Source organism: Thalassophryne amazonica, chromosome 11, assembly GCF_902500255.1.
Source record: "Thalassophryne amazonica chromosome 11, fThaAma1.1, whole genome shotgun sequence".
In the NCBI taxonomy this organism is placed as follows: domain Eukaryota; kingdom Metazoa; phylum Chordata; class Actinopteri; order Batrachoidiformes; family Batrachoididae; genus Thalassophryne; species Thalassophryne amazonica.
Window position 1 is genome coordinate 98,589,358 of NC_047113.1, and position 12,897 is coordinate 98,602,254.

The 12,897-nt window shown below is 41.5% G+C and overlaps 1 protein-coding gene across 7 annotated transcripts in view; it reads right to left on the reverse strand.

Annotated features, from left to right (window-relative positions):
* The window catches only part of rell2 (RELT like 2), a 56,505-nt gene that overhangs the window by 18,953 nt on the left and 24,655 nt on the right, over positions 1-12,897 (reverse strand). For 4 of the 7 annotated variants that reach the window (XM_034180887.1, XM_034180885.1, XM_034180890.1 and 1 more), the window contains 4 exons: positions 6,830-7,030; positions 2,769-2,831; positions 2,461-2,524; positions 68-241 (listed from right to left, as the gene is read on the reverse strand). In XM_034180887.1, the coding sequence (XP_034036778.1) occupies positions 68-241; positions 2,461-2,524; positions 2,769-2,831; positions 6,830-7,016 (488 nt within the window). In that variant the 5' untranslated portion in view covers positions 7,017-7,030. Of the gene's footprint in view, positions 1-67; positions 242-2,460; positions 2,525-2,768; positions 2,832-6,829; positions 7,031-9,515; positions 9,614-10,508; positions 10,566-12,897 lie in introns of those variants that run through there. The other 3 variants (XM_034180886.1, XM_034180889.1, XM_034180888.1) reach the window with 3 other exon arrangements.

Genomic DNA, 12,897 nt, shown 5'->3' on the forward strand with positions numbered 1-12,897 from the left:
TCCATTCTCCTATTATATACAGTTCTACATACTGCTAATGCATTCTAAGTAGCATTTGTGTTTTTACCTGCCAACCGAGAAGACTGTCTGCTCTCCAGGCCGCTGTTTGTAGCGATGGGCTCTGCTTTGTCGGTTCTTTTTATGTCGCCCCTGGGCACAGAGGTGGCAGGAGTTTTGGGCGCTGCCTGAATGAACTGTGTGGTGATGAAGAGGGACACCACCAATCGACTCCTTACGTAACCTAGACATCAACATGGTGGGAAAAAACACAAGATTCACAGGGGTATGCCTTCAGATTTACAGTATTATTCAGTCAATAAAACATGTTGGGTACACCTTGAACAGGCCATCAGTCTATTATAGAAACTAAGTTGCAGTAGGAATATAAAAATATTTTTGTCATGTTTGAAGGATTAAGAACTAGCATCCCTGCCATGCCCATGTGATCTGTCTGCTCATACCCTGAACAAAAATATAAATGCAACACTTCTGTTTTTACTCCCATTTTTCATGAGCTGAACTCAAAGATCTATACATGCTGAGATAATCCATCCCACCTCCTCACAGGTGTGCCATATCAAGATTCTGATTCACACCTGTTTGTTCCACAAAACTGACGAACTCACTGACTGAATGCCACACTACTATTATTGTGAACACCCCCTTTTCTACTTTTTTTTACTAACAGCCCAATTTCATAGCCTTAAGAGTGTGCATATCATGAATGCTTGGTCTTGTTGGATTTGTGAGAATCTACTGAATCTACTGGTACCTTGTTTCCCATGTAACAATAAGAAATATACTCAAAACCTGGATTAATCTTTTTAGTCACATAGCACTACTATTATTCTGAACACTACTGTATATATGAGTACTAAAGTCCACATTTGCGATGCTGCCTACTTAACGCGAATGTTCCTTCATGAAGAGCGAGCCACCATTTTCAAACCGGGCAAAATATTAACGAGGTGCCCGGATGTGAAATGTTTTCATGTGCATTTTCAATGCAGATGAAAATACGCGAGTAAACACACACGGAAAAAAGCTTGCAAAATACGTGTTAAATACCCTTCTTACCTGGATATCGAGTCAGTAAAATTCATTTACATTAAATTATGTAAGGAAATTATTAAACTTACCCTGACACCTACACATTCTGAAATATTAGTGTTGAAAGATTACACAGATCTGATCTGTTCCAGTGTCAATCAGGTCCTTTGCAGATGATCATTTATGAGTCACATTTTATTCCAGGCACTGCCAGGAAATATCAAGGTACAAAAGGTGAAACTTAACATGTCACAATCCAAACAAGTTAAGCCACCTTGACACTTGCACAAATTTGATCTCTGCACTGCGCCGCGCAATTCGTCATGCCAGTGCGAACCACTTTGTAGCTCTTGACGCCATGCTATATAAAAAATAAGCTAAAATAATCATTTCGTAGCTGATGATGCATTTGCTCTCAGATCTTGGCTGATGAAATTATCCACAGCTGCAGGTTGTTTTGTGCACTGTGCTGTGCATCTGAACAATTTATTTTAAGTAATGTGGCATCAAGCAGGACAAAAGTGGGTCGCGTTGGCATGACAAATTGCGCAGCGCAGTGCGGGGATCAAATCTGTGCAAGTGTCAAGGTGGCTTGAGTGTTGAAAGTTTCCACAGATCTGATATGTTCCAGCTTCCAAATTCTGCAGGCATAACAAGGCACAATATCGTGACACACACAATCCAGACTGGACACACAGGCCGCATTAATTCCACATGGCAATTCCATTTGTGTATCCCTTTGAGTAAACTTCCATTCCAGGTGGTTTCTAAATCTTCAGATTGGGTACAGGCCCTTCAAAAGTTACATTAAATGTTTTGAGTCACATTTTATATCGTGTACAACTTCAAATTCATGCATTGCACAGGCATGACGCTCTGCAAGACACACCAGTTTATCGCCCAAAAGTCATGGAAAAAGTAACAATAACAACAAAACCTACTTACTTATGGAAGGAAACGTTGTTTCCCTTCTTCCTCCGGTTGTGGCATTGTCAATATGCACAACTTTCCAGCATTTTCCAGCTGTTTCTTGACAAGATCTATGAGCATCGGTGCGCGCTAGCCACCGAGTTGCCTGGTGTCAAAATGGCGACCACGCCTCCTTGCAGGGACGCGTCTCAATGCGACTGTGCTCTCTAGTACTCATATACGGCTCTATGGCTTCAACTAACCACTCCTCCACTCATCACACCTTTTTCTCTTGCTTCTTATGAACTACGTTCCATAACACAGTCCACCGTTTGCCTGTGCTCATTTCTCGCGCGGTGTCAGCTGAGGCTGCAGCCTGTCCTCAACCGTCCACTTTGGAATTCATCAGTTCTGGCCTTGATGAAGGTTTAACAGCCACACACACTTCACGGCACTAACGCTGGGCTGCTGACCAACACCAGGACTGTCTGGTTATCTTACCTGGGGTCGTGGCGCACACACACATTCTGATTCCCCAGCATCTCCTTGAAGGCTTCCATGTTGGCTGAGGTGTCACCAAAAGAAAACCCAGATTAGTCTGAAGCTAATATCCACATACGTTTGCCTTATTTGTGCATCTTTTGAGTTAAAATTGTGCCTGTAATATTACTGAACAAGTTATCTACAAGACAGTTCCTAGAATAAAGGTGAGACTAAAACAATAAAAAACTCAAGACAATTAAAATCTGACTCAACACAAATACAAAAAAAAAAAAAAAAAAAAACTCATAGAAAGAAAAGATTCTTACCTTCGTTTTCAATGATGCATTTAAGGATCTGCTCCACTGTGTCCTGGTTCTCATCATGTTCATCTAAAACACACAAAGTTGACCCACACACACTTTACTTTTCTTCATTAACAAACTGTACATCAGTCACAACTGGTCACAGCTGGAATGTAATTAAACAACTTCTCAGCCAACAGCAGCCGATAATTCTAACTGACAGAAATAAAAAACTGCAGCCACGCTTGGCAGACTCGGAGTTAATGCTGAGCGTCCCAGGGGTCTGCGTGCACGCTGTCAGCCAGGGGAATGCATAACACATGTCATCTGAGAGTGCACGAGGTTTGATCAAGAAAGAAGCTCGGAGGACGTCTGGAGCTCAAAGCTGGAATACACCTGCCACGTGATTTCAGCAAAGAGTTACTCAGGCAGACAGAGTTAGTAGACAGGACTGAATCTCTGGGGGCGGCACGGTAGCTTAGTGGTTAGCACTGTTACCTCCCAGCAAGAAGGTTGTTGGATTGTTTCCAACATGGTTCTTTCTGTGTTTGCGTGGGTTCCTTCTGGGTGCTCCAGCTTCCTCCAACTTCCAAAGACATGCAGGGTTGGTGAACTGGTGACTCAAACTTGACCGTCTATATATGGCCCTGTAACACATGAACTGCTGTCTCAACGAGAAAAAGTGATGGAACAATCTGAATAGATTTTTTCTGAAGTTATTTCAACTTAAAGTTATTTCAGCTTAACCCTCTGAGGCCCACGCCATCGTATACGACAACTAAGACCAAGCTTTACTAAATTATAAATAACTTTTGAATGATATGAGATAGAAACTTACTTTTTGTTGAAAAGTTAACTCCGCGAACTTTCGAGCCAGCCATCAGCCATCTTTGTACTCCTCATAGAAGCTGTATAATGACGTGCGCAATGTGAGTGTCCAATCGGAATTGGTTCACCGTCACATGGTTTTCCAAAATCCAATTGTAGGGCAGATTTACCTCATGTGAAAATCCAAAGATCATTTTCAGGAGTGATATGTTACTAGTTGGCCCGTTTGAATAGCTCCAATGAGTACATACTATTAGTACATACTCAGTGCGCCCTGCGCCATCACGCACAGTGATCAGTGAAAGCAGGAGCACACAGAGAGCCTCTGATGACAATCTCACGTGCTCAAACAAAGAGTGTGTAACTATCAGGATTGCTCCACTAGTTTGCCTGTGAATGTTACTGGATAACTCTGTTGCTTTCTCTGCATAAAGCACTGTTTACCATATCAATGGACAACAAAACGCATAGACCATTTTATATATATTGTTCAAAATGTGCATTTGTGTTTATTGTTTGAACCTTTTTGTTGTTCAGTCTTTCACACAAGACCTCAAATTACCTTTATAAAGTGTCAAAACAGTTGTTTATTATAGTTTGCGGTGTGTTTTGAATAAATGTCTGGAAAATTATTTTTCGCTTTATTTTTCCTTGCCTATTTTTGATTGTAAACCTTTATTACACTTATAAAACACAACAAAAACATATATATTCTGAAAGCACAGGTTGTCCTGAAAAAAAGAGAAATAAAACTTGATTGTGGGATGCAGGGAGAGCTGTTAAGAAGTCGGTTTCAGCATTTTATCTGGATATTCCACTGTTAAAGGAGATTTATTTTAATGAAAGACGTGCGGGCGGATTGCAGCGTCGGCTCGCAGCCGCTGCGACGCTCCGCCACAGGAAAAACACCTCCGTTGGAAGCCTTAAGGACAAGATGGAACATGTCCAGCTGTTAAACAATTTCTCATATACTCACTCCACTGAAAGCCATCAAAAGCCGCCTGGATTTTACAAATGGTTATCAACACGGAGGTGTTTTTCCTGTGCCACCACACCGCTCTGGCTGCGTCCCGACGCGCGGACCCGTCCGCACGTCTTTCATTTAAAAAATCTCCTTTAACAGTGGAATATCCGGATAAAATGCTGAAACCGACTTCTTCTGAAACTTCTCTGTTCTCTCACAACGTCCTGGATCAATAGAGCCTGAAATGTGGAGGTTTTCAGCTTGAAACAGGCTGACAACGGCGCCTGAGAGCGCTGCGCGATGTCTCGCACCGTGGGAAGTCCTTAAAGCGACAATATCACCTCAAAATCTCTCATCAGCCGTTAAAATTTTCACCGAAAACCAGCTTAATTTTTCGAACCGTGTCCACTTCGATGTGTCTCACAGGTTTAGAAAAAATTTTGATCAAACAAAGCGCCAGTCTCTCAGCAACTTCTCAGACAAAGGAATTCCGATGAGGGGCTGGACGACTCCTCCCACAAGGAGTGCTCACAGGCGAATGACGTCACCGACAGGCGTGGAAAAACTCACGCATGCGCACAAGGGTTCAAGCATGTCTGACGTAAAAACATATGAATGAAATCCATATAGTTTTTGAAAAAAATAATAAGGACCTATACTTTATTGACAGACCTCGTATATACATATATATATATATATAGGTTAATAAAATGTCTCTTTTTAATCTCTCAATGGTTTCTGTAAAGGAGCTTTGGGCCACTTTATGGATGATAATGGAAATATATTACATCATACTGAATTATGTGACAAGTTTTAAATCAACTGTACCAAGAACAAATATAAACAGACTGTGAGAGCTCTCCAATATCCCTTCTAGCTGTGATTAAATAGTATATAATATATGCAAAAGTCACCCCTGCCATAAGACAACTTCACATTAATGGTATCTGTGATTACAGATGTAACAATGAATTTCTAAGAAACACCTTACTTAATAATTCTCTCACCAATTTGCTCAAAAGATATTTTATTCTGAAAGATTTTGGAAAGGAGGAAATAAAAAAAGATTAGATGGAAATATTTAACATTTCCAGTCTCACCAAAGATAAAAGAACTCCAGTTTAATCTTATTAAGTTTTATCCAACTTAGGAGTTTTTAAAACAGATTCCAAATGGATGTAGGTAAATGTGGCTTCTGTGAGACTGGAACTGAAGACCTGGTGGACCATGTTTTCTTTTTGTGCGAAACAGTACAAAGCTTTTGGTTTGACCTTCCTTCTCTGAAGGAATGTGAATCGGCAATCAAACCATTACAGAAATCAAATTTGGAATATTTCATATTAATTGTAATGACTTTGGTATTAATAATATAATTTTACTAAGCAAACATTACATAAACAAATGTCATCTTTTCAAGACAAAACCAAACATTACTCATTGGAGAAATGAATTTAAACTCAATTATAAGTCTCTGTCATTGATTGAATACAATAATGCTTTAAAACCAGTTTCTTTTTTAGACAAATTTGAGATGTAAATGTCTGGTTGCCCTATATTTTCTTTTCTTTTATTATTTGTAAATAATATACAATAAGTCCCTTATGCTCTTTTATTTTTATTTTCATGTATGCAGCTATTTCAGGATTTTGTACAGGACCTGTTTTGTTTGTATTTGATTCATAAATAAATAAATTATAAAAAACAAAACAAAACAAAAAAAAAACGTGATTTAAGAGGTTTTACTTTGACTCTGGTGGTTAATAATCACATTATTCCCTTTGATCAGTTTGGGTGAACAGAGTCAGACTTGGAAGTTTCATTAATCTCAGGTGGTTTTTAGGGCTTTCTGTAATTTATGATGAAATAATGCTGAATTTATGAGGAAATAATTGTTGTATAGAAGCTTCAGAGATCTGTCGCTGAGTTAGATGATGCCTGGAGTGAAGTTTTAAGCAGAAACGAGGCGATAATCGGTGAACGCTGTTGTCTCCGACTGACGTCCGTGTCAGAGGACTGGTAGCACCTCATAGCACCTTGTCCCTCGCTCAAGGAGCAGCTTCTTCTGAGTGCAGAGATAATTTACGAGTGTGCAGTTAATATCTACACATGTGACATAATATAATATGCGAGTGTGGTTTTGGCGCTGATCTGACACCGCAGGGTGACAGTATTTTTCGTGACATTTCTTTTGCGGTCGGTGCTGAGAAGGTGAGTCTGTGACGTCATTGAAGATGGTGACGCGGCTGGTTGCTGCCTTCGTGTAACTGAGGTGTGTTTGCGTTCTGGGACCCACCGTCCGAGTTTCCTCCCAGTTTCTCTTCCTCCTCCATGTCTGCGGTGCGGCAGCGGTAACCCTTCTTCTTCAGCAGGTGGCAGATGAGGAAGCCCAGCAGACCCGTGAGGAAGAAGAGAAAAACCACCACAAAGATCATGTAGGGTGGGGGGTGCTCCCCCACCCCAGAGGCCTCGACATCAGTCATAATGTCACTTTATCCTGCAAGACAGAACATGTCAGTCAGTCTCATGCAAGCCAACTGTCTGTCCTTCCTGAGGCATCTCCATGGTAACAACTTGGACGTCATGTTTCCTTTGGTCTTCGTGGACTCCAGGAAGGATTTTAAGACCTGCACGGTAGGGTGCATCAAAATACACTTTTTCAACATATTGATCTGTCTGGGTGATAAAAGTATTCCATTCCATGATCAAACAACACATGCAAAATATTTTTGCAATCCGTGGTGTTTTACAGGTCCAACGGGCCAATGGTATTTTACGCTTAAACAAGGATTTACGTGGTCAGTCCATATCATTTCAACCAAGCTCTCCCATGTCATCTCTTGGATTGTTTTCATCATTTACTGGAATAATTTACACAGTAATATTGAAATAAATTACTTAGACCCGTATTTCTATCATATTGGTGAGGTGCTTCTTAGCCAAATATTCAATGATCTTAAACTGGAGGTGTCACACTCACCAGAGGTTGCCTTGTTTGCCCATCTGAGGGACAATTGGAACCTGCTGCCACATGATGACCATGGCTCACTGTCCCATTATATTCCTGGTGATGATGAACCACCTTGCTTGGACAAGTTGCGTACAGAACTCTCTGCATCTGCTGCAGAAGTGCTAAACTACAAGCAAGGTGACTACCGCGAGTTTGTGCATCTGTGTCTTGTGTATCTGAGAGCAGCTAGGGCAGAGCAGACTTCAGTAACCTTGCAACGACCGGGAGCACTGCACAAGGCCCAATGGATGGCCAAGCTGCTCTACATTCTCAAGCTGGCCTTGATGGAGCAGCACATAACATCTCTTCCCCAGGGCACAATCACCAAGCGGCAGCAGGTGCCAAAGATTCGAGCATTTGCCAGCTTCATTACACACATCTCTGCAACATGGTGGCTGACCTGCGACACAGCTGTAGATGCTGCCTGGAATGACCTCACACTCTACCACCACCTACATGCTTACAAGGCTGTTGATTCTGGCATTGCTGCATCTGCCATCAAGGCTCTGGAGAGGCACCTCTGGTATATGAGAAGTGAAATGTTGCCTCTGGCACTTTTCAGTACCAAGGTGACTGCTGGTGAGCAGCGTGCACTTACAGATGCCATCTTGGCCCACAAGCCTGCTGATCTCCCAGTTCTCCCACAGCTTCGCTTTGGCACTGGCTTTGGAAAACCAAAGTTTCCTGCCCTGTCACCAACCACCAGCTTGGCTGATCTTGCCAACTCAGACTGTTGGTTTGGCATGCAGCAAATGCACATTGATTCAGCTTTTCTCTCACTTGATGTACAGGAGTGGGCCACCAGTGCAATCTTCCAGGTCAGTGCTGCAAATGTACGAGGTCTGTCAATAAAGTATAGGTCCTTTTTATTTTTTTCAAAAACTATATGGATTTCATTCATGTTTTTACGTCAGACATGCTTGAACCCTCGTGCGCATGCATGAGTTTTTCCACGCCTGTCGGTGACGTCATTCGCCTGTGAGCACTCCTTGTGGGAGGAGTCGTCCAGCCCCTCATCGGAATTCCTTTGTCTGAGAAGTTGCTGAGAGACTGGCGCTTTGTTTGATCAAAATTTTTTCTAAACCTGTGAGACACATCGAAGTGGACACGGTTCGAAAAATTAAGCTGGTTTTCGGTGAAAATTTTAACGGCTGATGAGAGATTTTGAGGTGATACTGTCGCTTTAAGGACTTCCCCCGTGTTGATAACCATTTGTAAAATCCAGGCGGCTTTTGATGGCTTTCAGTGGAGTGAGTATATGAGAAATTGTTTAACAGCTGGACATGTTTCAACTTGTCCTTAAGGCTTCCAACGGAGGTGTTTTTCCTGTGGCGGAGCGTCGCGGCGGCTGCGAGCAGACGCTGCAATCCGCCCGCACGTCTTTCATTAAAAAAATCTCCTATAACAGTGGAATATCTGGATAAAATGCTGAAACCGACTTCTTCTGAAACTTCTCTGTTCTCTCACAACGTCCTGGATCAATAGAGCCTGAAATGTGGAGGTTTTCAGCTTGAAACAGGCTGACGATGGCGCCTGGGAGCGCTGCACGACGTCTCGCTCCGTGGGAAGTCCTTAAAGCGACAGTATCACCTCAAAATCTCTCATCAGCCATTAAAATTTTCACCGAAAACCAGCTTAGTTTTTCGAACCGTGTCCACTTCGATGTGTCTCACAGGTTTAGAAAAAATTTGATCAAACAAAGCGCCAGTCTCTCAGCAACTTCTCAAAGGAATTCCGACGAGGGGCTGGACGACTCCTCCCACAAGGAGTGCTCACAGGCGAATGACGTCACCGACAGGCGTGGAAAAACTCACGCATGCGCACGAGGGTTCAAGCATGTCTGACGTAAAAACATATGAATGAAATCCATATAGTTTTTGAAAAAAATAAAAAGGACCTATACTTTATTGACAGACCTCGTATGTGCCATCAATGTTGTTAACGACTGTGCCAAAAGTGGAGTTAAGCTCACCTCAGATTTTGTGACAGCAACAAGGAGTGAGGAACATCTGCAGAATGTGCTACAGGCTGTTGAGCATGATCGCCATGATCAGCCAAATCTACGCTCCTGCAAGTGCAAGTTGTATACAGAATAGGACAATTTCTTATGTTAATGTTACAAGATTTGTTGTTCTTGGATAACATTTTTGTGGGTTTTGCTCAATTATGTTGTTTTAAGATAAAAATTCTTGTATTTTTGTCCCAATATTATGTTGTTCTTGAATAAAGCTTTTGTGATTTATTTTCAATTATGCCGTTTTAATTATATAACTGTTGTTTCACTTTGTAAAGGTGTCAAGGAATTTGCATTTTAGAAAATGTCCAAAATACATATATATTCAAAATTTCACATGCTGCGTTGGACCGCTAAATAACAATTAATTTTCCCTAAATTTTGCATAAATCATTCTAATGTGCATTCTAACAAAATGCAGACCCAGACAGACTGATATTTTGAAGTTTAATTTTTACCTTATATTTTGATGCACCCTACTGCACGGCACAAGTCTGGGCAGCACGCAATAAGATGGATGAAATCTGGCGATCAAATCGGTCAAATATTCCGAACAACCTTAAAGTTGATCTAATCGAGACGTCAGAATCAGAATAGCATTGATTCACCAAATACCAACAAAAATGCAAGGAATTTGACTCTGAGCTGTACTTTTTTCGTAGAAGCATGTATAAATATACACAAAACACTAAATAATTCACAAGAAAAATGTGCAAATGAAATGTGTAACAAAAAAGAATGTGTGCAAAGGAGAAACAGACAGATTCAAGTTGAGGTAGATGAGTTAGTGAGTTTTTTGTCAGGTTAAGTTGTTCATCAGTGTGATGGCCTGTGGAAAGAAACTGTTCCTGTGTCTGGTTGTTTTGATATACAGAGCTCTGTAACGTCGACCAGAGGGGAGGAGCTTAAACAGTGTGTGTCCAGGGAGTGAGGGGTCTGCAGAGATAGTACCAGCTCACTTCCTGGTCCCGGTATAAGTCCTGGATGGAGGGCAGGCTGGCTCAGATGATTTTTTTCTGCAGCCTTGACAGTTGGTTGAAGTCTCTGCCTGTCATGTTTGGAGGCAGAGGGAAACCAAACAGAGATGGAGATGCACAGGACAGACTGGATGATGGATGTGTAGAAGATGATGAGCAGTTCCTGGGGCAGGCTGAACGTCCTGGGCTGTCTGAAGAAGTACATCCTCCGCTGTGACTTTTTTCCTTGACAGAGTCAAAATGGGAGTATTAGTTGCTATGTTCTGGGACGTCCATGCATGTGCATTCATGGGAAGCCTCATTTCCACATAGCGTGTGTCCACATAGCCTTGACGTCTGTTTACTCACTCATTCCCATGAGTCCCTTGAGAAAATAGTTTTATTTTTTGCAGCGGATAATAAATTAGTTTCCTCTTGTTTTTTGTCTGTATAGTGTTCTGTGCACATACTCCACACTACTGCATAATTAAATATAACGCAATGGTAAAATACCCTCGGCCATATGACCATTGACTTCTTTATAATTTGCAGTTGTTTGCAAAGTATATTTATTATACATTTATTGTTATTTACATTAATTATTAAGAGCCTATTGTCTTACGTACAATTTGTACATGTTCAATAAAGCACCTCTGTCAATCAATCAATCAATCATAAACATTTTTTATGTTTTAATGGCATCTGCAGGAGGGCGTGCATGTGCACATACATGAGCTTTTGACAAGAGCGGAAGTTAGCTTTGACTTAGCGGAAGTTAGCGTGTATGCTGACGTCCACGAAATGTCTTGTAAATCACTCTGGAGGTGTTACCAGGTTACAAAAACAGTGTTTTCAGTTTTAGAAGTGTTCATTTCTCGCTAGCGTTTACATAGTATATGACAAAGGGGTTATATTTACACACAAACAAAACAGAGTTTGCAGCTAGCTAGACCAGCCACTGACATCACGGTGCCGCTCTACTATGATTTTCTGTCACCTCCGCTCCTCAAAAAAAACAACAGATGAAACAGAATGTGACTTTTTAACCTCCTAAAGTCTCTGAACTTGTCAAGGTCTGTGTCCCAAGAAGGTTCCCTGTGAATTTGAAGACCCTGGCAGTAATAGGACTGGACTTATGTTGAGCACAGACAAATGGACGTTCGCAAAGTCTTTACAATCCATGGCCATATTTGATGGATTCAGGTAAAAATAGGCAGAAACAGCATCTTATGGCTGTTGGAGTCTCTGTAACGAAATGCATTTCTTTGCATGGACACCAGATGTTATATCAAGAATATTATGGACAGAGACAACACCCTATGTAGAACCCGTCCCCAGGGTAAAGAACAAACACACAGTCCATAGTCACCAGTTTACTAAACCTGCATGTCTTTGGAAGTAGGAGAAAGCCGAAGCACTCGGAGGAAACCTGTGGTGTCATTTTTCAGTAAGACAAGCGGTGTGCTAAAGAAAAACATATCATGATGATATGCAAACACCAAATGATGATTATGTTGTGTGAAATGATGTATTGCTGACAACATTTAGCATATGCTTAGAAAGATAACACACTACACCCTACACATTACAACCTACACCCCACACATTACACCCTACACCCTACACATTACACCCTACACATTACAACCTACACCCTACACCCCACACATTACACCCTACACATTACACCCTACACCCCACACATTACACCCTACACATTACACACTACACCCTACACATTGAACCCTATACATTACACACAACACAGTACACTTTACACCCTACACATTACACCCTGAACCCTATACATTACACCCAGCACCCTGAACATTACACCCAGCACATTACACACTACACCCTACACATTACATGCTACACACTGAACCCTATACATTACACACAACACAGTACACTTTACACCCTACACATTACACCCTGAACCTTATACATTACACACTACACCCAACACACTACACATTATACCCTACACATTACACCCAACACACTACACATTATACCCTACACATTACACCCAACACACTACACATTATACCCTACACACTACACATTATACCCTACACACTACACATTATACCCTACACATTACACCCTACACACTACACATTACATGCTACACCAGCGGTGTCCAAAGTATTCCAGGAAGGGCCAAGAGGGTGCAGGTTTTCTTTGCAACCACTGACTCCAGCAGGTGAGTTCACTGATTAACATCACTTTGAGCTGACGAGTTTATCCCATATGCACCCTCTTATCCCTGTCTGGAATACTTTAGACACCACTGCACTACATATTACATGCTACATGCTACACATTATAGTATGGAATGCAGAGATAAGCACAGACACCAACAGGCCTCAGGGCCTATA